Source organism: Selaginella moellendorffii, unplaced genomic scaffold, assembly GCF_000143415.4.
Source record: "Selaginella moellendorffii unplaced genomic scaffold, v1.0 SELMOscaffold_9, whole genome shotgun sequence".
NCBI classification, from domain to species: Eukaryota; Viridiplantae; Streptophyta; class Lycopodiopsida; order Selaginellales; family Selaginellaceae; genus Selaginella; species Selaginella moellendorffii.
Genome location: NW_003314270.1, coordinates 314,626 through 342,547, shown reverse-complemented (window position 1 = coordinate 342,547; position 27,922 = coordinate 314,626). Strand labels below are relative to the sequence as shown.

Below are 27,922 nucleotides of genomic sequence, written 5' to 3'. Positions count from 1 at the left end.
AAGAACTGCTAAGAGTGAGCTGATCGGTTGAAAAGGTCAGGAAACCTGTCACCGCATAAACGCTCATCATGTAAGCAAAGCACGGATAACTTGACCTGAAAAGAGTAAAGTATAAATTTAAAAAAAAGGAAGATTTGCGTTGTATAGGCCCAGAAGGCTCTCTCTTCCTGTCCTAGTTATACGCCTGTACAATAACCACTCTCAGGGGAAGGCCTCATGTCCGAAATGATTAAAGATATCCTTGGCAAAGCCAAACCTGCTATCCTCGTTCAAATATCCACGTAGTTTGGAATTTTGGTTTGTCCAAGGAAGACATAATTCAATTCCTCTTTCCAAACCTGCAGGAAAGAAAGACGTTGCCACAACACAAGCCTCTGCAGCTCCATACCTCATGCCGAAATTCGATTCGCATATGAGGAACATTTGACTTATGAATGTCATTCCCCGCAGGTCCTCGAAGGTGACAGTTGTTCCCAAGCCAGTGACACTGCAGTTAACTCGGACAAGTCAAGGCACAAGGCAACAATAATAGCAACAAAAAGTACACCTTCACTCCATGATCAAAGCCAGACTGGTTAACCGAATTCCGAGCTATCTCACATATATCACAAGAGCTAAGCTTCCAAACCTGCGAGATGGTACTGGTTAGCTGAGTTATTACAATCAAAAGAACAAAAACCAATAAAACCTGAGCCGCAATACTGTATTCTTCAACCAAAGGTTCCTTAGTAAGATGTATCTGTAGAGGGTCATCCGTCGACAGTGAAACATTCAGCCCGCGAGCAAAAAACATTGGAAACGGATTTCGATGATAATCCAGAAAAAGAGAGTTGTTACTCAGAGGGGACATGCTCAAGCCGATCTGAAACAGGACTCAGTCACCAACCACAAAGATACCAAGACAAACCTGAGCGAGGTAAAATAAATATTGTAGACCCGGCGACTTCCGGAGATTATTTCCATGGGCGATATTATGGGTCAAGAGAAAAGCTGCGGCAAGGTGGTCAACATCTCCAGCCTGGGTAGGCAAGGTAAGAGTAGCATAGCGAGCCTAGTCTCATCAGAACATACCTCGCCAGCGTGAGGACGAAATTTGATCGTAGACATTCCTTTCGACTCTCGTAGCTACAATAACACAGTTCGAACGTATTGAAGAGAAAACTAAGAAAAGCTTACCTTGTTAAGTGTGTAGAGATTGGCATACACGTAATATGCCCAGTACGAGTATGCTGGATTGAAAGAAATTTGCCACTGTTCGGGAGTCTGCATATGCTTAGTTGGCCGTCTTTCGGGTTTGCTTTCATCGTCCACCATGTCAAAACCGACAACCTGCATAAAGTTCAGTGATTAAGCTCTAGTTCGAGATGAACACAAAGTAATACCTGCTTAAGAAACACATGGAGTTGAGGATGTGAATCGGGATTCACAGTGACCTCGAACAACGGTATAAAAACGTTGTCAAGAATTGACTGAAAAGAGGTAACAATGCCCATATCATAGTAAACATTGTACAAGCGCGGAAGCTGCATGAACGCAAAGCATGTAGAAGACAAACGAGTGAATAATTCGCAAACCTGGATTAGCCAGACGACGTTCTCACTATACAAATCGTTGTTCACAATCCAGCTTGCTAATTGATCCCACTCGCTTTGTTTTCTGCCATAAACAGAGATCCTATATTCTGCCATCTGCATTTGTACACAAGCTCAGATTGACACATGAAGGTAAGCGAATAAAAACCTGATATTTGCTGCCAGCAAGATCGGAGAAGACTTCCTTCGTCAACTCGGCCAAAAAACGTCCTGTAAACCAGCAAGCGTAATGATGGAAAAAAAGAAGAAAGAATAGGCGGAGAAATTAACATACCTTGAATCAGATTGTCCTGCTTCAAGAATATTTCTCGGAGCCTACTTTGCCCACAAGGATTGTATTTTAAGTTAAATTTATCGAATCTATGGAAAGTATTTTTGTCCGCATGTACATCTAGAAGATCCACATTGAGGTCATAACTGAGAAAACGAGAGTTAGAAAATCGGAGTGGAAAACTTGCAGATTACCCTGTCAAGTCTAGACTTTCAAAAACTTCCTTCAACGTAAGATACTTCCCATCACGAAAAATAACGACCTGTCCACAAAAAACGGCGTTAGCAAGTCAAAAGAAAATAACAATCTCACCTCATCAGGTTCTTTTCTCAACTTCGACTTGATAAAACGCAGGAGATGCTTCTGATTCATACACGACGAGTGATGAACGTGAGTGTCAACCTTACGAACGTTGTAAAAGTCACGATGTGGTGCACTCTTTTGAGCCAAGAATTCCCGATCTGCATTAAGCATCAAGTGCAGACTAAATTTCTGCATCCCGGGAACCGAATAAACTTAACCATAATACCAAAGCACTTTTATACAACATACCTGCTCTAGGAGACGAAGCCTGTGGTGGCAGAGAGTTCGAACATTGCCGAGTGAGACGATTCGAAGTATCCTATGCATGTCAGTAAAAAAGGTTGTAGCATCAGCAACCGGGAAGAGTTCCTCTTTGGCTGATTACACAGTTATTAAAACCTTAGTTGCAAGGAAAAGTTGGTAAGAAAATAAGTACCATCAGCATCCGTATAGACATGGACGACTCCGTTTTCCATGCGATAAACGTGCTATATAATAAAAACAAAATCAAATACAGTACGCAAAATATCGTGTTTCGAACCTTGCTGGGAGCTTGAGGCTCGTATCGAAATGGATCCGGGTTTGCTTTGGGTGTTGACGAGTCAAAGATCCCCTTCTTCCAGGGAGGCACCATTTCCCGAAACACGTACTTGTCTCGCATTTCTAGGCACTCTTGCATCATCAAGCAAACCTCTTCTTCCTCGTCCGAAGGAGCGTCTAGAATAACGACCAAGTGTTAAAAACGCTCGCATCAACCTTCGAAAACAAACCGATTGGAGCCACATTGAGGCGAACAAAAGTCTCTTGTTCTGGCTCCTTTCGGAGGATGTCGGCAGCAACAGGATCCGGTGCGTGATGCATCTCTCCCGGGATACTGATCGATCGATTCATGGCCTTCTGCTGCTCCGAAGTGTCGCTCACAACTGCGCCCGCGGGAGGCTCAACCTGATTACAACAGCATAGAAATCATCACTGGTAGAAAGCAAGCAAAAAGAAAGAAAAAACATTGACGGAGTAAAAAAGGAAACTTACGGCATTATCTCTCGGAGACGATAGCTCGGGAGTCACACCATCCACAGCAACTTCATCCTCGCCAAGATCACTCTCATTGTCTGATTCTTCCATACTTCCAAAAGCACCATTACTTGCCGTAGGAGAGGAGCGCATCACGGAATTCCCCAAAGGAGTAGCTCTTCTAGCAGAGTGAAGAGACTGGCAAGAGCCTAGCAAGAAAAAGACTTGATCGATTTGCAGTAACAGGAAAGGAAAGCACTGACCTTCACGTTTGGTCTTGACTTTGGGCAATCCAGGAGGGATCGCGCAAGCACTGTGGTCAAATGCAGCCTTTTCGATCTTCTCATCGTGATCGGACACGGACGGGGAGGTGGAGGAGACGAGCTTCGAATCGGAGTGATTCGTGAGCCCGTTGGCCACGATCCCCGTCTCCACAGCCAAAATTTCGTAGCTCTTGGCCTCCACCACCGTCTTGGATCGCCTACACTGCGAGCGCCTCACCTTATCCTCCTTGCCAAGCTTCCGGCGCTCCAATCCGCGCTCCAGCAGCCGCTCCATGGATCTCTGATGCATCCAGTAGGCCGATATCGCCATGAAGCTCGCGCCGACGATCGCTGCGGCCGTCAGGGAGACGAGCGACGGGATTTTGCTGCTGTCCGCCGAGGATTCCATGGCGGAGCTCCTTCCAAACCCTAGGGCTTGTAAAATCCAAAACACTACTCTTCCTCTGTGACACAAAAAGAGAGCTAGGCAGCAGCATATTTAAAGAGAGTGTCTATCATTTTAGCTACTACCACTGCAGGTAAACCTTTTTTACTCGCAAGTGGTGTGTGCGTAGTGTGTACCTTTGTCAATTATGCAAAGGCGAAGAACCAACATGAGAGTCTCTCAAAGATATGCGACGAATTTCGAAAACGATATGCCAGCAAATGGGGCACACTTGTACGGCCGCGATCGAGATCCGACGGTCCCCTATCTGCCACGTGGCAGAATATCCTTGGCTTAAACCCTAGCGAGGGAATGAAATATTTCTAGGGTTTTGTTGGAGCTGCGAAAATGTAAGCAACCGATAAATATCGATGCTTCGATCGAGATCCAATGCGCGTGTTGGATGGATTGTCTTCGTTCTGGTGAGGAGATTTTCCATTTCGCCTCCGGCAGGGCAATCCGAGGTATCGCGGGTTGTGGCAGCACTGAAATCGTGCAAAGATTTGGACATAGGGAGGAGGATTCACAGAGATGCTGCTGGAAGAGGGCTGGACACGAATGTTTACGTTGCCGGGAGCTTGGTTTCGATGTACGCCAAGCACGGGAGCATGGTGGATGCCCAAAGGGTCTTTGATAGAATGGCTCGTCCAGACGTGGTCTCCTGGAATTCGCTGATATTCGGCTATGCAAACAACGGGCATGGAGGTATGGCTCTGGATTCTTTTGGACTGATGCAAAGGAAAGGCTTCGTTCCAAATGCCAGGACTTTTGTTGCGGCTCTGAAAGCTTGCAGCGCTCTCGCAAGCCAAGAACAGGGTCAGGAGCTGGGTGGAAAAGCTCTAAAAATCGGATCTTTGCAGAAGGGTCTCACGATTTACGACCAAGCTGTGGAGATCGGCTGCGACTCCGACATTTTTGTTCCAAATGCGGCAGTGGATCTTTTCGCGAAATGTGGGAGCTTGAAAGAAGCCCGGAGAGTTTTTGACGGTATGAAGCAGCGGGACGTCGTTACTTGGAATTCAGTCATGGTGGGACACGGTGACAATGGTGAACCAGAGTCGGCTCTAGAGTTATTCCAGGAGATGAAAGCTCGGGGCTGTCAGCCAAACGCTCGGAGCTACGTTGCTGCAGTGAAGGCTTGCACAAGTCTGGCATCAAAAGAGGAGGCTGTGCGACTTTCGGGCAAACGTGAAGTAAAAGTTCGCTCACTGGAGAGAGGAATGGTTATACACGCCGAAGCTGCTAAAGGTGGTCTCGAGTTGGAGTACTTCGTCGCAAACACGCTGGTGGATTTCTACGTCAAGTGTGGGAGCTCGGCAGACGCTCGCAGAGTTTTTGACAAGATGCCACTGCACGATGTGGTGTCCTGGACGGCGCTGGTGCTGGGCTACGCTGAAAATGGTGAAGGCAAGGTGGCCTTGGATCTCTTCGAGGACATGCAATGTCGGGGCTGTACACCGAATGCTTGGACCTTCCTCGCCGCTCTGAAGGCCTGTAGCTGCGTGGTGGCTGTCGAGTACGTCAAAGCAGTCCTCGCGGATATCTACAGGTTTGGTTTCGAAAGCTATGCTGTTCTAGCTAACTGTATCGTTGATGCATATGGCAAATGCGGGAGGGTCGATGACGCTCAGCTCTTCTTTGACACACTCTGCAAAGCAAACTCCATCGCCTGGACTTCGATCATATCTGGATACACTTCGCAAGGGGACGCAGAGAACGCCTTCGTTTTTTTCAAGAAGATGCGAGACGAAGGTTTGCAACCAAATGCGGTCACTTTCGTATCCGTTCTCACGGCCTGTAGCTACGCGGGACTGGTTAAGCAGGGAAAACGGTACTTCGAGATGATGAGCACCGACTATGGTTTAACTCCCGGGATCCAGCACTACACCTGCATGGTGGATATCTTGGCCAGAGCAAACGAACTAGACGCGGCAGTGGCAATGGTGAAAACGATGCCTTTCGAAGCGGACTCTGTGACATGGAGGACGGTTTTAAGCTCTTGCCGGAAGTGGAAAAACTTGGAGAAAGGAAAGCTCGCGTTTGAGGCTCTGGTTAAGCTGGAAGAGGGCGACGTCTCGGCCTATATGCTGATGGGAAGCATCTACGGCAGCCAGGGAATGTGGGAGGAGCAGAGCCGAGTCGAGGGAATGAGAACGAGAGCTCGAGCGTGGAAGAAGTTTGAGCCGGCACAGAGCTGGTGGGTCGATCCAGCGGGAAGAGTTCACTCCTTTTTAGCTGCTGGAGAGAAGAATCATCCGCAGAGGGACGACATCCAGGCGAAGCTGAGCAGCCTTGTGCTGAGAATGAAGGACCAAGGCTACGTTCCAGACTTTGGAAGCTTGAACAACGCCAGCAGCAGGATTTCAAGCGAGGAGAAAGAGGACGCTTTGTGCGGGCACAGCGAGAGGCTAGCGATCGCTTGCGCGCTCATCAACACGGCCCCAGGCGCGACGATCAGAGTGACCAAGAATCTGAGAGTTTGCGACGATTGCCACAGGGCTATTGGATTGATCTCCAAGATCGAGCAGCGGGCGATAATTTGCAGGGACGCGAGCCGCTTCCATTCTTACAAAGATGGAGCGTGCTCTTGTAACGATCACTGGTAGAAATCGGGCGCTAACGTTAACGCGCCAGTTTTTAAATTTGAAACTAAGCATATTTTTTATGCTTCCAACGGATCTAGGGCTAGGGCGAGGGATTCTTCCATGGCTTAATGGACAAGGCGCGGCTCGACCAGGTGAGTTCGACCCATCGATCGCTGGATTGCGCAGCTCTGATCGAGGCGCGCGTTCTTCCAGGTCCAATCGAAGAAGAAGCAGAAGCTATCGGCGAAATCGGTCTCTCCGGTCGCGAGGAGGGCGAGTTTGGACGACTCGTCGCCGCACAGGAAATGCAGCCTGGACGGGTTCATTGTGAGTAACAAGAGTCCAGTGTCAGTGGCCGAGGCTACTCGGGAGAAGCGCAGCGTCGTGGAGGCGAATTCTTCCGTGAGGACGAGTCTTTGCAACCGGATTGAGGATCGCATCGCTCTTAAGAGGTGTTCTACGTCGATTCACGGGCAGGAAAACGAGGAACAGCGGGAGAAGAAGATTAAGCAAGAGGAAAATCACAAGCCCGACAATCAGCCAGAAGATAAGCTCACTGCTTTCAGTGCATTGTTGGAGGGACAGGAAAGCAAACGAGAAGAAATAGCGAACGAGTTCCTGGCGATCTGTCTCCAGTAAGTGACGATGATCTTTTTTCTTTCATTCCTTTCTGCTGATGCGTCTGTTTGGTTTCAGTGGTGTTTCCCCGACAAAAAAGGTAGCAGCTACCTCTAGAGATGTTTTGCAAGAGAAGAGCGAGAAGATGGACGTCTCTCCAAAGCAAAGCTTTGAGAAGCGACCTGGCGATTCCTCTCAGTGCAACGAAGTGGAACGAGCGGCTGAAATGGTTGAAATGGCTGACAGACAATTACCGGCCTTTCAGCACAGTGCGAAGAAGCCACCATGCACTCCTCATGCAAGTGCTGGAAATGGTGGCGAGCCCAAGCTGACTCCGAACTGGCTACTCGACAACAAGTATGTATCACCAGGAGATAGCTTCTGGGACGAGGCAATACGCGTCCTTGGGAGCAAGAAAGGTGACTGCTCGGAAGTGAAGTCGCGTATCAACCCCGACGGTCCTAATTTATTGAACTCTCCGCTACCGGTCGTGTGCTTCGACTTTGCGAGTCATGACAACGTTGGCAAAGAAGCTGCTGCAGCTCCCACTGAAGAAGGAAAGGCAATCGTGAACGATCCATCGTCCTCAGTCTCCGGTGAGAAGTTATCCGATTGGCTTCCGGCTGAATTATGTGAAGGATACTTTCGGAAGGGGGTTAGAAGACTGTATCAATGGCAGGTATGCTAACTGTTTGTGATTTTACTGCCTACTTACAAGAAACTACAGGTTGATTGTCTACGCCTTGATGGAGTTTTGGATGGTAAAAGTCTTGTTTACTGTGCCTCGACAAGGTACTTGAGATTTCTTATTTAGTTTTCTTTTATGGTAATCCTGAAAACTTTTGACAGTGCAGGAAAGAGTCTTGTTGCAGAAATCTTGATGTTAAAAAGAGTGCTGGCGACAGGGAAAATGGCAATGCTGGTTTTACCATATGTCGCGTTGTGTTCTGAGAAGGTACGCTTGGTTTTCTTTTGTCAAAACGTCAACTGGTTTTTGCTTTGCTAGACAGAGCATTTAGAGGCGGTACTGGAACATGTTGGCAAGCGTGTCCGTGGATATTTTGGGACTCACGGGAGTAAAACGCTACCTCCAGATACTTCACTTGCGGTTTGTACCATCGAAAAAGCGAACTCACTCATCAATAAGTTGGTAGAGGATGGGCGGCTGTCCGAACTAGCAGTTGTAGTTATAGATGAGCTTCATATGGTATGTATGCTGACATCCCAATATCTTTCTTATAACAGTCTGGTGCAGGTTGGAGATAAAGAAAGAGGTTATTTGCTAGAACTGTTGTTGACCAAGCTACGATATGCGGTCGGTAAAGGTGACTGTGAAAACAGCAGCCCCGACGGCCCAACGAGCTTACAAATTATAGGAATGAGTGCAACGATGCCTAATGTAGCAGCCGTTGCATCATGGCTTCAGGTATTGCAATCTTTTATTCAAGTCTTATAGACCATGATGATATTTTGCAGGCTGCATTTTATGAGACTAACTTTCGCCCGGTTCCTTTAGACGAACACATTAAAGTCGGGAACACCATTTACGATACTAGTATGAATACTGTTCGTGCTCTAAAAGTAGGCTCTGAACTTGGCGGCAAGGATCCAGATCACATCGTCCATCTGTGCCATGAGGTTACTTCTGCGTTTTACCCCTTTCATAGGCCTTACTGATTCCAGTTTGTGCTCTTTGTTGTCTAGGTGGTTAATAAAGGCCATTCTGTGCTTTTGTTTTGTTCAAGTCGTCATGCCTGCGAAACTACTGCCCGTCATGTTGCAAAATATTTGCCAAAGTTTTCAGTGTCTTCTCAAGGGAATGCAGCAACCTACAGAGATGGATCCGAAGCAGCTGAAACATTGCGTAAGTGCCCCGCGGGTTTGGACCCTGTGCTGGGAGATACCCTGCCGGCTGGTGTCGCCTACCATCACGCGGGTCTCACGGTAATTCTGTCTGAAGTTTTCAACCTCTGTATTCTACTTTGATCTTACAGGCCGAGGAAAGAGAAGTTGTAGAAACTTGCTACAGACAAGGAATCGTTCGTGTATTAACAGCGACCTCGACACTTGCTGCTGGTGTGAATCTTCCAGCTCGAAGAGTAATCTTTCGGACTCCCAAAATTGGGCGGGACTTTTTGGATGGGACGAGATACAGGCAAATGGCTGGGAGAGCAGGAAGAGCAGGGATAGACACGCATGGCGAGAGTGTAAGACTTCTCCCGTTTATGTATTCTGAAATTTTCCGACTGTTGGTTTTGCAGATATTAATCTGTAAAAGTGAGGAGCTCAGTAGGATTCTTCCCATTCTGAAAGAAGGTTGTCAACCGTTGCAGTCATGTCTCGCCGAGGAAAAGAATGGAATGATGAGAGCTCTTTTGGAGGTGGTGGCTGGTGGCATCGTCCAAAGCGCACAGGATGTCAACCGCTATGTGCGCTGTACCCTTCTCAACTCTACACAACCTTTTGATGACGTCGTGAAGTCTGCTCAAGATTCTTTGAGATGGCTGTGCCACAAGCGACTGATAGAGTGGGATCAGGAGTTACAGATCTACAAAATAACTCCATTAGGAAAAGCAGCGTTTGGCAGTTCGCTCAGCCCGGAGGAATGCTTGGTACGTTCTCGCTCGTTTTTTCTGGCAATGACGAATTTTAATTATGAGGATGCAGGTTGTCTTTGAGGATCTTGCTAAAGCCCGTGAAAGTTTTGTTTTAGCGTCAGAGTTGCACCTTGTTTACGAGGTTACTCCTATTCACGTGGAGCTTGAACCGGACTGGGGAGTTTACTATCAAAGATTTGTCGAATTGTCCCATGTCGATCAGGTTCTTATAGACGAAAGCTAGAAATATACACTGTAATGCTTTCGCATTTTACAGGCAGTTGCTAGCAGAGTTGGGGTGACCGAGGCATCCCTGATGCGCATGGCTCATGGAGCACCGATGCAGGGCCGTAAAAGGAGTATAAAAGGTAGTGAGAAGGCTAGCGAGGCGGATCAAAACTTGCGTGTGTACAGACGCTTTTTTGTGGCTCTTATATTGTCCAAGCTTGTTCAGGTATGTATGGTCGACCTTTGTTTCGTAATACTGAAGTTTCGCCACTAGGAAGTGCCGTTAATGGACGTCTGCAGTACGTTCAAGGTGCCGAGGGGCACCGTGCAAGCTCTTCAGGATAGTTCTGGCCGATTTGCTGCTATGATCTCTACGTTTTGTGAAAGACTTGGATGGCATGACTTGGAAGGATTAATATCGAAGTTTCAGAATCGCGTCTCTTTCGGCGTGAGAGCGGAGATTGTGGGGCTCACAGAAATTCCCTTCGTGAAGGTATGGTTTCAACGATAGAAATTAACATTGTTTTACCTTTGTTTTATGTTTTCACAGGCTGCACGAGCTAGAGCTTTATACAAAGCGGGCTTACGAACAGTTGAAGCTGTAGCTGAGGCTACAATTCCTGAACTTGCAAACGCGCTGTCCGATTCTTCATTCAAAGGACATGCAGGTTGGCTTATCTTAAATATCGGATGCTTTTACTCACAAGCTTTTTGTAATAGATGCTGGTAAGCAGCAGTGGATGTATGCTGCAGCGGCAAAGAAAATAAAAAACGGAGCAAGGAGAATTGTCCTGGATCGAGCAGAAGAGGCGCGAATAGCTGCTTTCTCGGCCTTTCAAGCTCTTGGAGCAACGATTCCGCATTCGCTGTCGCAGTCTTTATATGCTAGAGTTCAGAGGCCTGAGGCTGAGACGGACGAGATGGCCATATCTCCAAGGCAAGGCGAGGGCAAGGCCGACGTTCATAGCACTGACAAGGAAAACCGACCAGTAAATATGCAAGAAAATGGTAACCATGGCTCCAATGCGTTTGGAGGCAGCCTCATCAAACAAGATATCAACGCTCAGCCCGTTCAACAGATTCAAAAGTGTGAAGTCTTAGACAACGGGCCTGTAGACTTCGAGAAACTGGAACCTACTGCACGTGAAGCCTTTTTCCAGGCTTGGCAAGGGTCTCAGGATTTCTTCTTCGATCTACATTTTGAGGACCAACGAGGTGCATTCTCCAAAATATTTGGATTTGCTGTCTGCTGGCAAGAGTCTCCAGTATATTACGTTCGGGTCGTCGAAGAAAGTTGGAGGAGGATTTCAAGAGTTTTCTCTCGAAAGGGAGTGCACAAGTTTTGTTGGGACTTGAAAAGACAGATGAAGGCCCTCGATACTCCAGCTTTTTCTCAAGAACGAGGTGAAATACAATTCTTCCAGCAGGCTGGAAGCAAACTAAATCCTCTGAGTCCACTGCTAATGGAGGCGCCGTATATTGACTTCCGGATAGCTGCTTGGTTACTATGGCCAGATGAAGAAAACAATCCATCCTCGACACTAGAACAGGTTAGCATTCTTATTTTCGTGTGGGCCTGTTCTCACCGTTTCGTTTTACAGCTAGTGAAAAGGCGTCTGCCTGGTGAAGTAGCTGCCGCTGCAAGCCGAGCAGGAAGATGGACCAACCAGATGAAAAACGAAGCACACAATGGCTGTTGTCGTCGTGCCGCTCAAATCCGCGGTCTGCATTCCGTGCTGTATAAATTATTGCTATCCGAAGCTCTCCATGACCCACTCATGCAGCTGGAGATGCCGATGGTAAGCTTACGGAGAATTCCAAGCTTCCTTCTAACAGATCTTTTTCAGGTGAGAGTGCTGTCGGACATGGAAAAGTGTCCCATTGGTGTGAATATGAAGTCCTGCTTTACCGCTCGCCATCTTCTCGAGACAAAACTCAAAGAGCTCGAGTCGAAGGCACAAATCATGGCAGGAATGAACTTCTCGCTTTCGTTGCCGGCAGACGTTGCGGACCTTCTCTACAGGCACTTGAAGCTACCTGTGCCTCCTGGCTGTGCAAAGGGAAAACAACATCCTAGTACGGATAAGCAAGCCCTTGATCAACTGAGGTGATGGTTTCAACTCTAGTTACACGGGTTTCCTGACTTTACTTTTTTTCAGGGATCGACATCCGGTCGTCAGCTTAATCAAAGAACATCGGAGTCTTTCAAAGCTCTTGCACACTACGATTGGAGCTGTAATTTCCACTGCTGACAAGTCTTTGAAGGATGCAGACAATGTCATTCAGTATATAAACGGACAGTGGCTTCATACCTCCACAGGTACTGGCAGACTGTCTATGGAAGATCCCAACCTTCAGGTAAGAGATTTGACTTTTTTTTTCATCCCTCTCCTAAACTTTATACATCGTGAGGAAGTGCGTGGAGCATTCCATAACTTTTTTGCTTGAGGAGCATTCTACTGGGAAACCGAGAGAAGTCGAAGTCAATGCTCGACAGTTTTTTGTTCCTACGCAGGTATTATCTCAAAGTTTTCCCACTGAAACGATGGCTTATCTTATTTTGTACAGAAAGGCTGGGTTTTCCTATCAGCTGACTATTCTCAGATCGAGCTACGATTAATGGCACACTTCTCTGGGGATGAAGCTCTGCTTTCGCTGCTTCGGAGGCCAACTGGGGATCTCTTTCGAATGATGACGGCGAAATGGACCAGCCAGCCTGAAACCTCTGTGACGGATAAACAGCGAGAGAGAACGAAACGGATGGTGTATGGAATCCTGTATGGGATGGGCATCAATAGCTTGGCTGAAAAGATGGAATGCACCGTTGGGGAGGCTAGCAGATATCACGAACAATTCAAGGTAGCGTTTCCTGGAGTCAATGCTTGGCTCCAACAAGCAGTCGATGGCTGTCGTCGCAACGGGTATGTTATGTAAACTTTGAAGTTGTTTTTGAGTCTTACTGTGTTTCCTTTTTTATTCCAGATACGTAAAAACGCTTGCAGGTAGGAAACGGTATCTAGAGAAAATCAATGATTCCAAACGGGGTGACCAGGCCAAAGCTGAAAGACAAGCAGTGAACTCCATTTGCCAGGTAACTTCATTAAAACTTTTAACCTCCAAGGCCCTAGTCGTTTCTTCTAATAGGGATCGGCAGCAGACCTTATAAAAATGGCAATGATCGATTTGCACACCGCTTTAGTTGGAAAGAACGATAAGACTTTGGCATACACAGACCCGCAGGGAAACTCAAGAGCAATTCATTTCTCTATGCTCCACAATCGATGTAGATTACTACTTCAGGTACTTTTCTTTTGGTTTTACCTTGGAGTCATGGCATGGAATGACAGATCCATGACGAGCTTTTGCTGGAAGTGGAGGAGGCCATAGCCACGGATGCTGCTGCTATTGTCAAAGCGTGCATGGAAGGGGCAACAAGTTTAACAGGTAGTGGTAACTTTGAACAGCTATGGATTCACAAACTTTTGGTTTTGGTTCTTGCAGTACCACTTACTGTGAAAGTGCAGTCTGGTCCCTCTTGGGGAGAATTAAGCCCACTTTCAATATAAAATGTTTTGATAAACTGATAAATTATTTTGATGACATGGCGCATTTTGTTTTCCGAAACGAGCACGTAGGTCCTTAATTAAATTCCGCATGCAACACCTCTTTCTTTCATTTTGTTTCCTTACCTCATAACACTTTGCCTCTCTCATGTTGCATGACTGCAGTATGGTGTGCGGAGAGTATCTCTATCAACCTGTGGAGAGTATTTCTATCAAAGCTGGAACAAAGTAGTGCTCGGTTTTGATGTGAACGTTCTGTATGGCTATGGACGTGATGTGTTGTAAATTTTGGGACAGACCCCATTTGAGTTGCTTTGCACTTCAGTGAACGACAAATGACTACAAAGGACCCTAATAATATTTATTCTATTTTTGTATTCGTTGAAAGAGTACACTAAAATTAAAATACTCTACCTTTTAATTAAGTATTATACATATATTTTAAAACTTATAAATTGAAAAAACGTTTTTATTATAAGTAATTACAATTAAGATTCATCAATTTACTATAATTTCTCAATTGGAAAAACCATAATGATGATCTTTTGCAAGGTCTTGCTTGGCATGGATTTGATTGTACCGAAGGATCTACCAATCAAACCATCTCATGTACCACATGAATTTGCTAAGACAGAGACTCATTACCAGCTCAAGAGCATTGAGCTCAAGGAGATGCTTGCTCCAAGGAGATAACACTCATATGTTGGCAAATCTATAAACCAAGCAGCAAACTTAGAATTTGATACAGTATACCACCTAATTCTCATATGACACTGCTTTATATCTTCTCTTTCTTGCAACTCAGTTATATACACTCATGCAATGTACTGCAGAAGTTTCTAGTTTCATTTGCTCAATTCTACTGATCTTGGCATTAGCATGAATTATTCAAGTCAATTTTTGTGTGTAATTGCATTGTTGAAATGCAACTTTGAGAATAGCTGCAACGAAAGTTCCCTGGATCAATGAGGACAAACAACTTACACCTAAATAGATGTTTTGGAATTTTGTCAATTTTATAACCCTTCTGGAAGTGCCACCTATGGTGTGAGCAACAACAATATGGAGTTTTTCAATGTTACAAATGAAAATAGATTAAGCATGTCCCCCTAATTCTTTGTTATAATCCTTTAGCAATTTCTAAAAGTTGGCGGACAAGCTGGTCATGCTTTGAAAAGAATGGCGAGTGATCTGAGTCAATACTAAGCACTTCTTTAGGTGGAGTCCTTCTGATAAGATCTTCTTGATTTGCACTAAGGAATAATTTGTCCTTGCTCAATGTTTTGATAAAATAACGAGGAATAGTGCCATAACGAGTGCTTGTAAAATTCACAGTGCCATCAAATATAGGACATGGCTTCAGCAAAGATTTAGCCAGCTCCACATTCTATGCAACAAATACATATAAAATCAATTCATCTTTAACCAATTTTACCTCTAGCGGGGAGATGTTGTAGAAGTACTTTTGAACTTGATCCAGCTTGAAATAAGCTGCTGCTGTTGAGCCATTGACAAAAGAACTGATGCCACTGGCTATTAAATTTGCAACAATCTTGAAAACAGAAAAAAATTATAAAGAAAACTCCAAGCTTAAAGATCTAAAATCTTGTATACCTGTGAAAAAATGGCACCACCGTCTGGGCCCGAAGGTAGCATCACAGCTGCTAAATAAACCCCAGCCATGATCTTCTCAGGGAACTTCTCTAATATATAAGTAACACTCAGTCCCCCCAAACTGTGCCCAACTAGCACAACCTGAAGTTTTTCAAAGAATATAACATCAAACAACAGAAGCCAGAAACATTATAACCTTGTCATCAGGGGACAAAGATTGAATAAGTTGTGTCAAGGGAGTTGTGTAGTTCTCCAATGTTCCAACAGTTGTAGCATCTTGACTATTAATTCCAGCACTAGTGAGATCAATTGAATCCACATAGTGGCCCATTTGCCTGAGTCGGGAGGATACCTTATACCAGCACCATGCACCATGTCCAGCTCCATGGACAAGAACAAAGTGAACACTCTTTCTATAGCACTCACAACATACTACTAGGATGAGAAGAGCTATTAGAAAATAGGAAAGTCTCATTGATTTAACAAAGAATTCCAGTAAGATTAAATTCTTTAAATAATATAATGCTACCAATATTTCAAGATTGTAATCAAATCCTACATTAGGTGATATATCAAATTCTACCATACTGGTTTGAAATATATGCATGTGTACTTGAAATATATGCATATGCTCACATTTTTTATTTTTCTTTGTTCTTCACCAAATATTTGGCTGCTACATCAATATAACGCATTATTTAGATAGTAGTGTAATTTTTGCCGACATGGCAGTGCAAGTAATAGGTCAACACATAAGCAGAACCATTCAACGAATCCAAGCCCAAGACGTTTTGACCCACAAAACTTCCTCGCCTCTCCTACACAGTCTAAATTCCCGGCCGCAAATGGCACGGTGGCTATGAGTTCTTCAGCCTTGTTCAAGTAACCAGCTCGGCTTAACAATCCCAGCAAGCAGATATAATGATGCTTCTTGTGGGCCATTTCAAAATCAAAGTGAATCGATCGAAACAAGCTTCTTCCATGGAACACCTCTCCTTTGTGTGACCATGCCAGGAGAACACACCAAAATGTGACATCGTCCAGTGTTTCCACAAGGTTCATCTCGTAAAGGAGCTCCTTGACTCTACATTTTGTGCGAAGCCACCAATAATTGAGTTCCAAAGGATTACATCTTGGCTTGGCAAGCGTTGAAATGTTCTTTTGGCTCTATCCCAGATGACCATTTTTGGCACATACAATACTAAGCAAGGCAGTCTATGAGATTTTTCGCTTCCTCTGAGATATCCATGTTGTGCACATTATATTGCAAGAAATAAGGTCTTTTTCTTGCATAGAATCAAATTTAACTTCGGCTTCGGCATAGCATCACACTCGACAAAATTATAGAATATTCTCCCATCTGAGATTACTGTGTTTAAGATACCACTCTCAAAGAACTCTGTTTTCTCCACTTGCCGCTATCGTCGTTGGCATAGAATATTCTTTTGGCATCTTTAGAATGTCCCGATCACCCGTTCCTCCGTTCCTGGAATCAAATTGCTCTTTAGCTTCCTGGAGATTCCCCGACAGATCGCGCTCGGCATCGCATCGAACAGCGATTTTGTGCGCGCCAGCCGCCCGCCACGCGGGTATCAGCACGAAATCGATCGAAGAGCTCCTGGGCCTCGTCCAAGAGCCCCAATCGCGTCAGTGCATTGAGCAGCAGCGTCCAGGAGATAAGATCCCTCTCGGGCATCGAATCGAAGAATTGCTTCGCACCGTGGCTGCTAGCATCGCATTCATCGCTACGAGCTTCCATTCCTCCATGGCGGTGTAGATCGCCCAGGCGTCTTCCAGGTGCCCATTGTGGGTGTAGGCCGTGAGGATCGAGTCCCAGGAGAATTTGTCCCTTCTCTGCATCGCATCGAAGATCAATCGGGCTGCCGCATCGCCCATACGCCTGGATCATCACACTTCAGGTGTAGGGATCGACTTCGAGGCCATCGCGACGGATCTGGGTGTGAATTTGATGAACCTCGGCCAGGGAATTGCAAGACCTAGGAGCCTCCCATGAACGACGGTTGAATATGCCCTAGAAGATTCTCTCGGGCATCTACAAACTTTTAGGGTTCTTGTTCTTAGCTATCGCGAGCTGGAAGGAATCGAGCTCCACGATTTCGCTGCCGGAGAAGAGAAGTCGCGTACGGATGAGAAATCTTTGAGCGCGCCAATCGATGATCGAGATTAAAAAGAAAGCATGGAGGAGGCATCAAAGTTCTTGGAGCTTCGCGGCATTGAGGAATTTGCGAGATCCGCCACTTTCACTGTGCTGCGAGCAGCGGCGAAGTCGAAGGGTGGAGTGGAAGTCTGGGACCACTCGCTGCGTGAAGAACTGGTTCTCACGAAGAATATCGCACGCTTGGTTTGATTCCTCCTCCAGGAAAACGACGAGGAGGCTTGAACCAAAAGCTCCGTCTTCTAGGGTTTGGATGTGGAGGCGGCGCTGTTGTGACGATGTTCCGGATGAGCTGCTCATCCGGATCATGTCCCTCCTCCCCTCCTCCCGCGACTTGCATTCCTCTTCCCTGGTAAGCAAGAGGTGGGCGCGACTGGCACGCCTCGTCACGCATCTTTGCCTCGACTCGAGCAGTCCTGGCGTGGAGCAAGGCCTCGCGCGCTGGTTTGGTCATCACAACAGCCTCCGCCAGCTATCGATCCAGAGCTTCTTCCAGCACCAGCCGTACTGCAGCTCCACTCGCTGGCTGCACCAGGTCGGGAAAAGTCTCCACTCGTTGAGCATCTCGAGCACCAGCTCGCAGCACAAGTTCGATGGCTTCTGGTCCAACGTCTCGGCCTGCCAGGAGCTCCGCTGCCTCCACGTCCATGGCAAGCAACTCGCCAAGCTGGGCGATGCAACTTTGCCTTCACCGCTGCTGCCCAATCTCCTCTTCCTCACCCTCCGCACAAAGGTGGACGTGACTTCCCTTCAGCAGCTGCTCGACCTCTGCCCCTCGCTCCTTGTGGTGCGCATGAACGGGCTATTGGTGAGATCCCCGGGTACGTAAAAGCCATAGTGTTTGCCCAGTCTCGGCATTTGTTCCACGCTCGATCCTGATTCTCGTGAGTGTGGTTCATGCAGGGACCTACGTGCTCAAGAGCCGCACTCTTGTCAGCTGCCAGTCCGAAGGTTACTTTGATGGCGGCCTCGACAACGTCACCATTGTCCTCGACGCGCCGAAGCTCCGGTGGATGTTCCTTGTCGCCCCGCGCATCGTGCTGCTGCCTGCTACGTGCAACATAGACTGGATCCGGATGACTGGAATCATGGGTGGAATCCAGGGGCTGCGCTACTCGAGGCTCACAAAGCTTGCGTTCATCAACCCGTTCTACAGCTCCGCTCAAGTTATGGACAAGGTGGCGAGGTACTTCGCTTGCAGGAAGTCGAGCCTACGCGGGATCAAGACGTTCTGCTATTCCGTTTTTGACGATGGCATTCCACTGTTTTCTATCGATCTTGCTGCATTGCTGGAGCCTTTCCAGGGCCTTGAGATGTTCATCATCAGTTTCAAAAGCATCAAGGTTAGCGTTTTGGTAATTGTTCTCTTCTCCTCGTGATTTGTGTGTACGTGGTGACTGAATGCAGTTGCTCAACGTTGCAAACTGCACCACCCCCTTGACAGTCATTGTGGAGTACTTCTGCGTCACGCACGTCTGGGAAAGTGAAGGTCCCGAACTGGAGGTCATCCGCGAGCTGCTGAGGAGAAGCAGCGGCACCACTCTGGAGTTGAGGGGCTTCTACATTAGAGAGGATGTGAACCCCGAGATCCCTCCGTTGCTTCAGGAGCTTCCAAAGGAATTCCCAGGACGCGTCAAGCTGCCACCCCTGCAGCTTGTGCCCCGGCCCACCTGCGGCATTCTGTGGCGATCCTGGCAAACAAGTGTTGCCATGGAAGATCCCTACACTGGATTCAGCAACCACTGGTGCAACTTAGTGTACGGGTGGCAGTCCGAAAGGCCATGCGCGTGGGAGTAGCAGTCGCTCCTCAAGACGATGGCAACAATTTTAAGCTGCAAGGTATTCCAAGTACATTTGCAATCCTTCTTAAGATCACCTTTCCAGGTGAGAGTGCTGTCTCGGACATGGAAAAATGTCCCATTGGTGTAACTCTGACGTCCTGATTTATTGCTCGTCCTCTTCTCGAGGCAAACTGAAAGCACAATTCATGGCAGTTTTACTTGCAGACTTTGCAGACCTTCTCTACAGGCACTTGAAGCTACCTGTGCCTCCTGGAAAACAACATCCTAGTACGGAGAGGCAAGCGCTTGATCAACTGAGGTAATGGTTTCAACTCTAATGACACGGCTTACCTGACGTGTACTTATTCCCAGGAATCGTCATCTTGTAATCAAAGAACATTTGAGTCTTTCAAAGCACTTGCACACTGCGCTCGAACCTACGTTGCTGCAGTGAAGGCTTGCACAAGTCTGCATCAAAAGAGGAGGCTGTGCGACTTTCGGGCAAAAAGAGAAGCAAAAGATCGCTGACTGGAGAGGATAATGCACGCCGAAGCTGCTAAATGTGGTCTCAATTGGGAGTCCTTCGTCGTTCTTACGCTGAAAGCAGTGAAGGCAAGGTGGCCTTGGATCTCTTCGAGGACATCTACACGGGTTTTGCTGTTCTAGCCAACTGGACGACGCTCAGCTCTTCATTGACACACTTTGGACTTCGATGATATCTGGATACACTTCGCAAGGGACGCAAAGGATGCCTTCGTCCTTTCCAGAAGATGCGATGCAAAGGTTTGCAACAAAATGCGGTCACTTTTACTTGTTACTGATGGTTGGGATATCTTGGCCAGAGCAAACGAACTAGACGCAAGTTAGCGGACTCAGTGACATGGAGGACAGTTTAAAGCTCTTGCCGGAAGTGAGAGAACGTAGAGAAAGGAAAGAGCTCGCGTTTGAGGCCCTGGTTAAGCTGGACGTTCCAGAAATTGAAAGTCCGCATCTACGGCAGCCAGGGAATGTGGGAGAGGAGCAGAGCTCGGGCTGGAAGAAGTTTGAGGCGGCACAGAGCTTTCTTTGTTGTGGATGTCGCTCTTCTCGGTGAGTTTCATAGGTTTCTCTTTGGCTGTGTCGGTCCAGCAGGAAGAGCTCACTTCTTTTTAGCTGCTGCAGAGAAGAATTATCTACAGAAGGACGAGAGTTCCAGACGCCAACAGTACAACGAGATCGCTTGCGCGTGGTGGGCGGCTAGCGCGCGCAAATTCGCTGTTCGATACGATGCCGGAGCGCGATCTCGTCTCCTGGACTGCGTTGTTTTGGGCATTTGCGCAGGCGGGGAATCTCCAGGAAGCTAAAGAGCTATTTGATTCCATCCCGGAACGCGACACGTCGGCCTGGACGGCATGATGTCGGCGTACGGCCAGAATGGCCACCTGATGGATGCCAGAAAGACGTTCGATTCCATTCCGGAACGGAACATCTACACGTGGACGGACCATATGCCGAAAGAGGGCATCTGGGTTTCGCAAAGAAAATGTTCGATTCTATGCCGGAATGGAATCTTGTGTCGTGCAATAGCTTACGCGAGGATGCCGAAAGAATATTCTATGCTATGAAAGAAACCAACACGTACACGTGGACGGCAATGGTCGCAACACGGCCAAGTGGAGAAAGTAAGGGAGCTCTTTGAGAGAATGCCCGAGATTAACTTGTACGCGTTAACCTCATTGTTGTCAGCTTACGCACAAAACAGGTATCTTAAACACAGTTGCACAACATGGTTACCTTAAAGAAGCGAAACTAATTTTTGATAGAATGGAAATCAGAAATCTATTATCATGGACTGCCTTGCTTACTGCATACGCCAAAAACGGTCATCTGGATCGAGCCAAAAGGGCATTTCAAGGCTTGCTAAGCCAAGATGTACTCCTTTGGAATTCGATTATTGGTGGCTTCGCACAAAACGTAGAGTCGAGGGATGCGATCCAGCTCTTTTACGAGATGAACCTTGTGGAAACACCGGACGAAGTCACATTTTTGTGTGTACTCCTGGCGTGGTCACACAAAGGAGAGGTGTTCTCTGGAAGAAACTTGTTTCGATCGATTCGCTTTGATTTTGAAATGGCCCACAAGAAGCAGCATTACAGCTGCTTGCTGGGATTGCTCAGTCGAGCTCGTTACTTGAGCGAGGCTGAAGAACTCATAGCCACCATGCCATTTGCGGCCGAGAATTTAGACTGGACGTGTCTATTAGGAGCCTGTAAGAGTCACAGGATGAGAAGCGCGGAAGTTTTGCGAGTCAAAACGTCTTGGGCTTGGACCCATCGAATGGTTCCGCTTATGTGTTGCTAGCAAATCTGTATGCGGCAAAAGAGAGAAAGAAAATTCCGCATGTCATGTCGTGAATGACTGCAACGTTGGCAGCTCTAGTAGCAGCAGTGCAGCATGATAGTGATGCATAGCATAACCTTTTTCATGTGTAGTGCAAGTTTATAACACAAAACGGCGCGTACACTGGTCACCTTGTCATCTTCAAGCTATTACATTCTCCATTTTTTGGATAGAAATCAGGGCGAAAGTCAGGTAGTAGACCAATATTACAATATAATCTTAATTACAATATCATTTAAACAACAGTTTCTAATTAAAAATTTTTTGCTGTGTGTTGTGTTGCAGCAATGCTTGGTTTGCTTTTTTTTTAAAAATATTTTTTATTATGATATATAATTTGCTATGATCTACAGTGCTATTCCTGCTTTTGTATATATTATATCTATTATCCATATATGATCTATTATTTTCTTATTATGTGTATTGTCTTTTATTATTTGTATGTGTCCTTCTTTCTCCATTATTGTTTTAAGTGGTTTTGCTTCTTCTTTTCGATAGTCAATATTGAAATCTCTTGTAATTATTACTGGTTTTTTATTATCTATTTTATTTATATATTTTTGTAGTTGTTTTCTGCATATTTGTATATTTATTCCAGGTTTCTATATAAATCTATTATCTGTAATTTTTATATTTTTTTCTTGTATATATGACATTGCCATTGTTTCTATTTTAAATGTTCTACTTTTTCTGATTTATAGTCATTTGTATGTGTGAAGTCCAAGTGTATGGCTATAATGCTATATACTAATATTAGCATAATGGGATTTTAATAGCCGTCAGATTGATTTTAATTTAGACCACTTGCTCATAAATATAAGCTAAAGTTTGATATACACATTTCTATATTCCATTTCTATAAACTATACACTTACATTGGTGGAGATAAAAGACAACTTTAATTCTTCCTAATGAGTGTTTGGATTTGGGATTTTGGTTTAAATCTAGTTTTTGCATTATTTAAATCTTCCTTTCTTTATATTTTTTTTCATTTCTTCTCTTTTAATTTTTTTTTTTTTTTGTTCATCTTCATAACAAAGTAGTAGCTTGCTCCTCTTTTTTTCCTTTTTATTCATCTTTATGGCAAAGTAACAACTTTCTCTTCCTTTGACTTTGGAGTAGTAATCAATGCCATTCGGTTGCAGTTGAACAGTTAAACTCAAAGTAGTGAGTATTTTTTTTTCTAACATAAGAAAGAGATGTATAAATAATTGATAGATAAATTCTCAAATTCTTAAGTTTGTTTTGTAGAGAACGAATTTTCTTTGATTATGTCCTCAGACAAACTTTCGATTCTAATATGCGAAAGGAGTCATAAATTTTACACTCAATAAAGTCAAACATTAATGCTAAAACTTAAAACAAACATATTTAAAGTGCATTAGAGTTCCTAGTTCAAAAAAGACTAAATTGTTCAAGTAAAAGTATGATTCGATAGAGTTTCTTTCTTTGCTGTAGCAAGTTACAATAACACTAATAATGAGTACTATGAAGTTTTGCTACTAATGGTATGCTTTCTATATCTTATTCACTAGTTATCTTGTATTGTTCTTACATTGTTTAGCTAGGGAATTTCAAGTTGTTATATAATGCATCCAATTAATAACAATTTTGTGAGTTGTTGTGATAGTTATTCTAGATTGCTAGTTTGTGTGCTTTAAAGTCTAAGAATTGTTAAGAGAAACACTACTTCAAAGTTACACGAATAGATATTTGTATTATAGAAAAAGCAATTAAAAAATAGATAAGAGACAAGTGTATTTATTTTTAGTTGTTGGCGATTTCCACAGTTGAATTTTTTTATGTCTCAAAATAGACAATAATATTTTCTTTATTCGATAGAAAAAACCATGTTGAAGACAAATAAATAACAATCTTTTTTGAGAACTCCATATCAAACTTAATCATAGACCCTTCATCCAAAATTATAAATTTTATCCACCATTTTATCATGCACTATAACTTTATATTCCATCAATCTTTTGTCTCCTCTAACATTATAAGAGAGCAAAATGAGAAAAGACTTTTAGCTTGAGTAAGGTTATATTGGTTGTTAGGGATGAAATATTAGAGTTGAAATGAAATATAAATAATTTACATTACTTTGTCTTTAGAAATAAGGCCGTAGTGCATTTTATAAACTTCATTAAGCCTTTTAATTTCATTTGAATCAACTTCCAAGTGTTGCTAAATCACTTGATACATTCATGCTTTTCATAATATTAAAAAATAAAAACTTTAGCATGTATCTAGCATATAGATCTGCTACAATATAATGATATTTTTCTTCATGATCTAGATGCATATAGAGCTGTGAACAATATCTTAGAAATGGAAAACTAAATAGGAAAAAATATTATTATAATCATGTCTAAAGGATTATAAGAAAAACCAATCTTTATTTTAAGAAAGATACCAGTTTTGATTACAACAGCATTTATAGCTTGTGGATAAACTCTAGTAGCCATTAAAGATGATATAGAAGCACCTCTAGTTGATTATTATTTTATTTAACATCAAAATAATCTGTATAAAGAACTTTCCCTAAAGTTCCATGGTGGTAAGTTGGGGTTTTTATGTCGTTCAACCCATATAAAAGGAAAGAATTATAAACTTGCTAATTTTTAAAGAATAAGTTACGAACCTTGTAAGTGAAAAGTATTTACCAGCTGTAAACTTATTACATAACATGAATAAATTGCTATATACAATTAAGGTTTGCAAGCCATGCATATTTGTATAATCCATTATATAAGTTAGGTATTTTGCACTTCGCAGAGTGTTCTTTTCAAAATGAACTTTATAAGTTCCATACCTAGGAAAAAAACAAATAAAAAAAAAAAAGGATTTCGAAACCATATATAAATAAAATCTTAAGCTCAGGAATTTGGGCTGAATTTGCTTTTCCAAAGACAAGTGATGCAATAATGGCTTTTAGGATGGTCAACTTTGTCCTCTTTGCTTGTGAAACTACAAAACCAAAAAGAAATAAAAAAAAAAAACTAAAGAATAAAAAGAAAAACCAACCTTCACAAGAATTTGTTTCTATTGAAGTAAAAAGAGCCAAGAAAAAACTAGAGTTCACTTTGAAGAATTGAAAATAAAAAAGAATAAAACTTTGAGTTAAAAAATAAAATCCGTCAACTTGCCAAACTTAGGGTTAGAGTAGCAGCCAGAGCCAAAACACAAACCCATTTTGTAAGGCAAGTATAAGTCAGTTACATCTTAGACCTGCATTGGGCTGTGTGTTTGAGAATATGCCAGCATCTTCTCTACTACATGGGATGGAATAGTGTGCCCTATTGAGACCACATACAGCCACCTGGATGTAGAGTGATCATGTCTAGTTGACAAGATCCATCCAGCCTCATCTCCCAACTCAAAAGACTCCTCACTTTTTCCATTCTGAGCATAGCACGAGAGGATCAAGTTCCAAGATATAACATCATGATGGTGGAACACTAATATAGAGTCTCCACACCAGGTTTCTATAGTGTTCTTGTGGCAAATTCCCCATACCAACACAAGCATTAATCATTGATAGTAGCTGAGATAATTGCCCTCCAAATGAGGGAGATGATGTAAAGTCCAACTAAATAATTACGATGCTATATATTAATGTTGAGCTTGATACCATGAGCCTAGAAACTTTGAGAGCTCCCTTGCAATTGCCATTTTGGATGTAGAACCCAATCAATGCATTGTAAGTTACTGACTCATGCTCCAAAAGACCTCACAGGCTCACGATGATACAAAGTCGTTAGAACATGCTATGCATACAACCAATATTGTATGCATAATGCTACGTGGCACATTGCATCATATCAGTTATAGAGCCCGTCCTTGCTTCAGTCAAACGTTTTCACCATCCCGACTTGAGCAAGAGGCTGCTCTAGAGAAGAGCCGAGAGCCTGAGTCAAGAGGATGTTGCTCTGCTTGTGGATGATCTTGAGCGAGTGACTTCAAGTCTGAACGTCGACGCAGACCAAAGCCGAGAAGGTGGCGCAAATCGTTTTTCTTGAAGCTGTTGTGTAGCACTTGAGATTGCCATGCAGCAGCAATCCATACTTGAGGCTGCTGCTGCATGATGTGAACGCAAATTTGCGCTTGCTTCTCCGTACTAGGATATTGTTTTCCAGGAGGCACAAGTAGCTTCAAGTGCCTGTAGAGAAGGTCTGCAAAGTCTGCAAGTGAAACTGCCATGAATTGTGCTTTCAGTTTGCCTCGAGAAGATGACGAGCAATAAATCAGGACGTCAAAGTTACACCAATGGGACATTTTTCCACGTCCGAGACAGCACTCTCACCTGAAAAGTATCTGTCAGAAGGTGATCAAAAGAAGGATTGCAAATGTACTTGGAATACCTTGCAGCTCAAAATTGTTGCCATCGTCTTGAAGAGCGACTGCTACTCCCACGCGCATGGCCTTTCGGACTGCCACCCGTACACTAAGTTGCACCAGTGGTTGCTGAATCCAGTGTAGGGATCTTCCATGGCAACACTTGTTTGCCAGGACCGCCACAGAATGCCGCAGGTGGGCCGGGGCACAAGCTGCAGGGGTGGCAGCTTGACGCGTCCTGGGAATTCCTTTGGAAGCTCCTGAAGCAACGGAGGGATCTCGGGGTTCACATCCTCTCTAATGTAGAAGCCCCTCAACTCCAGAGTGGTGCCGCTGCTTCTCCTCAGCAGCTCGCGGATGACCTCCAGTTCGGGACCTTCACTTTCCCAGACGTGCGTGACGCAGAAGTACTCCACATAGACTGTCAAGGGGTTGGTGCAGTTTGCAACGTTGAGCAACTGCATTCAGTCACCACGTACACACAAATCACGAGGGGAAGAGAACAATTACCAAAACACTAACCTTGATGCTCTTGAAACTGACGATGAACATCTCAAGGCCCTGGAAAGGCTCCAGCAATGCAGCAAGATCGACAGAAAACAGTGGCATGCCATCGTCAAAAACGGAATAGTAGAACGTCTTGATCCCGCATAGGCTCGACTTCCTGCAAGCGAAGTACCTCGCCACCTTGTCCATAACTTGGGCGGAGCTGTAGAACGGGTTGGTGAACGCAAGCTTTGTGAGCCTCGAGTAGCGCAGCCCCTGGATTCCACCCATGATTCCAGTCATCCGGATCCAGTCTATGTTGCACGTAGCAGGCAGCAGCACGATGCGCGGGGCGACAAGGAACATCCACCGGAGCTTCGGCGCGTCGAGACCAATGGTGACGTTGTCGAGGCCGCCATCAAAGTAGCCTTCGGACTGGCAGCTGACAAGAGTGCGGCTCTTGAGCACGTAGGTCCCTGCATGAACCACACTCACGAGAATCAGGATCGAGCTTGGAACTGGGCAAACATATGGAGCTATGGCTTTTACGTACCCGAGGATCTCACCAATAGCCCGTTGATGCGCACCACCAGGAGCGAGGGGCAGAGGTCGAGCAGCTGCTGAAGGGAAGTCACGTCCACCCTTGCGCGGAGGGTGAGGAAGAGGAGATTGGGCAGCAGCGGTGAAGGCAAAGTTGCATCGCCAAGCTGGGCGAGTTGCTTGCCATGGACGTGGAGGCAGCGGAGCTCCTGGCAGGCCGAGACGTTGGACCAGAAGCCATCGAACTTGTGCTGCGAGCTGGTGCTCGAGATGCTCAACGAGTGGAGACTTTTCCCGACCTGGTGCAGCCAGCGAGTGGAGCTGCAGTCCGGCTGGTGCTGGAAGAAGCTCTGGATCGATAGCTGGCGGAGGCTGTTGTGATGACCAAACCAGCGCGCGAGGCCCTGCTCCACGCCAGGACTGCTCGAGTCGAGGCAAAGATGCGTGACGAGGCGTGCCAGGCGCGCCCACCTCTTGCTTACCAGGGAAGAAGAATGCAAGTCGCGGGAGGAGGGGAGGAGGGACATGATCCGGATGAGCAGCTCATCCGGAACATCGTCACAACAGCGCCACATCCAAACCCTACACGACGGAGCTTTTGGTTCAAGCCTCCAGGAGGAGTGCGAAACTTTCTTTTTCTCGCAGTGATGTTCGTCGTGAGAACGCTCCCAAGCTTCCAGCACACACCGTGATCCGTGCTGGAAGGAACCCATAGCCACGAGCTTGCCGCCGGGCCGGAGAATAGAAGTCGCGTACGGACGAGATCTTTGATCGCCAATCGATGATCACGAAAAATGGGCTGGACTCGTCGCTGCCCAAGTTTGTTCCTTTCTTCTTCCGGACTTTGTCTCATCGCTGTGTGTAGGTGTCGGCTTTCCGGGCTCCCCCGGCGATCGCAGCAGCCGTTTCTTCTTTGTCTTCTTCTTCTCTCTTGTTCTTCTCCTAGCTAATTCATTCTCCCCTCTGGTTGCTCTGGGCGGGAGTCACAACGGCTGGACTCGAGTTCGCGGCTCAAGTTTGTCACGACTCTCTTGCTTTCCAATCCTTGCTCACCATGTCTGATTTGCGTAGGTGTCCGTTTCTACGGGAAACGCGTTGAGCTCGAGACATACAAAGAATCCCGGATCAC

At 45.3% G+C, this 27,922-nt stretch overlaps 6 protein-coding genes across 8 annotated transcripts; 3 read left to right on the top strand and 3 right to left on the bottom strand.

Annotated features, from left to right (window-relative positions):
• Positions 1-90: 90 nt before the first annotated feature.
• On the bottom strand, positions 91-3,970 carry LOC9632637 (AMP deaminase). The gene is made up of 19 exons (XM_024672913.1): positions 3,444-3,970; positions 3,199-3,389; positions 2,937-3,111; positions 2,708-2,883; positions 2,603-2,654; positions 2,416-2,543; positions 2,176-2,355; positions 2,058-2,125; positions 1,867-2,009; positions 1,741-1,802; positions 1,575-1,688; positions 1,383-1,523; positions 1,177-1,329; positions 1,072-1,125; positions 908-1,018; positions 689-862; positions 548-628; positions 389-487; positions 91-338 (listed from the first exon to the last, which is right to left on the bottom strand). The coding sequence occupies exons 1-19, from the start codon at positions 3,850-3,852 to the stop codon at positions 270-272; spliced, it is 2,580 nt and encodes an 859-aa protein (XP_024528681.1). The 5' UTR covers positions 3,853-3,970; the 3' UTR covers positions 91-269.
• Positions 3,971-4,229: 259 nt separating this feature from the next.
• Positions 4,230-6,562, top strand: LOC112345673 (pentatricopeptide repeat-containing protein At3g12770-like). Of its 2 annotated transcripts, XM_024672923.1 has the most exons (2): positions 4,230-5,640; positions 5,712-6,034. In XM_024672923.1, the coding sequence occupies exons 1-2, from the start codon at positions 4,260-4,262 to the stop codon at positions 5,930-5,932; spliced, it is 1,602 nt and encodes a 533-aa protein (XP_024528691.1). In that variant the 5' UTR covers positions 4,230-4,259; the 3' UTR covers positions 5,933-6,034. The 2 variants fall into 2 exon arrangements, with proteins under 2 accessions (XP_024528691.1, XP_024528690.1); XM_024672922.1 differs by having other exon boundaries at positions 4,230-6,562.
• Positions 6,563-6,589: 27 nt separating this feature from the next.
• LOC112345632 (helicase and polymerase-containing protein TEBICHI-like) lies at positions 6,590-13,535 on the top strand. 2 transcript variants are annotated; one of them, XM_024672798.1, is made up of 25 exons: positions 6,590-6,625; positions 6,687-7,108; positions 7,170-7,770; positions 7,819-7,883; positions 7,941-8,046; positions 8,098-8,298; positions 8,347-8,517; positions 8,568-8,729; positions 8,796-9,035; positions 9,086-9,298; positions 9,353-9,703; positions 9,759-9,911; positions 9,966-10,142; positions 10,191-10,409; positions 10,467-10,584; positions 10,637-11,466; positions 11,518-11,715; positions 11,764-12,023; positions 12,076-12,274; positions 12,333-12,431; positions 12,485-12,837; positions 12,899-13,007; positions 13,061-13,216; positions 13,264-13,360; positions 13,418-13,535. In XM_024672798.1, exons 1-25 carry the CDS (start codon positions 6,602-6,604, stop codon positions 13,480-13,482), a joined length of 5,589 nt encoding a protein of 1,862 aa, XP_024528566.1. In that variant the 5' UTR covers positions 6,590-6,601; the 3' UTR covers positions 13,483-13,535. The 2 variants fall into 2 exon arrangements, with proteins under 2 accessions (XP_024528566.1, XP_024528567.1); XM_024672799.1 differs by having other exon boundaries at positions 7,819-7,852; positions 7,946-8,046; positions 13,418-13,500.
• Positions 13,536-14,462: 927 nt separating this feature from the next.
• Positions 14,463-16,155, bottom strand: LOC112345598 (methylesterase 7-like). Its single transcript, XM_024672722.1, has 5 exons — positions 15,899-16,155; positions 15,290-15,506; positions 15,094-15,234; positions 14,915-15,031; positions 14,463-14,866 (listed from the first exon to the last, which is right to left on the bottom strand). Exons 1-5 carry the CDS (start codon positions 16,153-16,155, stop codon positions 14,600-14,602), a joined length of 999 nt encoding a protein of 332 aa, XP_024528490.1. The 3' UTR covers positions 14,463-14,599.
• A 1,112-nt stretch (positions 16,156-17,267) lies between these two features.
• On the top strand, positions 17,268-19,262 carry LOC112345597. The gene is made up of 3 exons (XM_024672721.1): positions 17,268-18,090; positions 18,173-18,612; positions 18,677-19,262. Exons 1-3 carry the CDS (start codon positions 17,268-17,270, stop codon positions 19,064-19,066), a joined length of 1,653 nt encoding a protein of 550 aa, XP_024528489.1. The 3' UTR covers positions 19,067-19,262.
• A 6,364-nt stretch (positions 19,263-25,626) lies between these two features.
• LOC112345596 lies at positions 25,627-27,506 on the bottom strand. The gene is made up of 4 exons (XM_024672720.1): positions 26,807-27,506; positions 26,290-26,729; positions 25,794-26,225; positions 25,627-25,735 (listed from the first exon to the last, which is right to left on the bottom strand). Exons 1-3 carry the CDS (start codon positions 27,504-27,506, stop codon positions 25,836-25,838), a joined length of 1,530 nt encoding a protein of 509 aa, XP_024528488.1. The 3' UTR covers positions 25,627-25,735; positions 25,794-25,835.
• Positions 27,507-27,922: the final 416 nt, after the last annotated feature.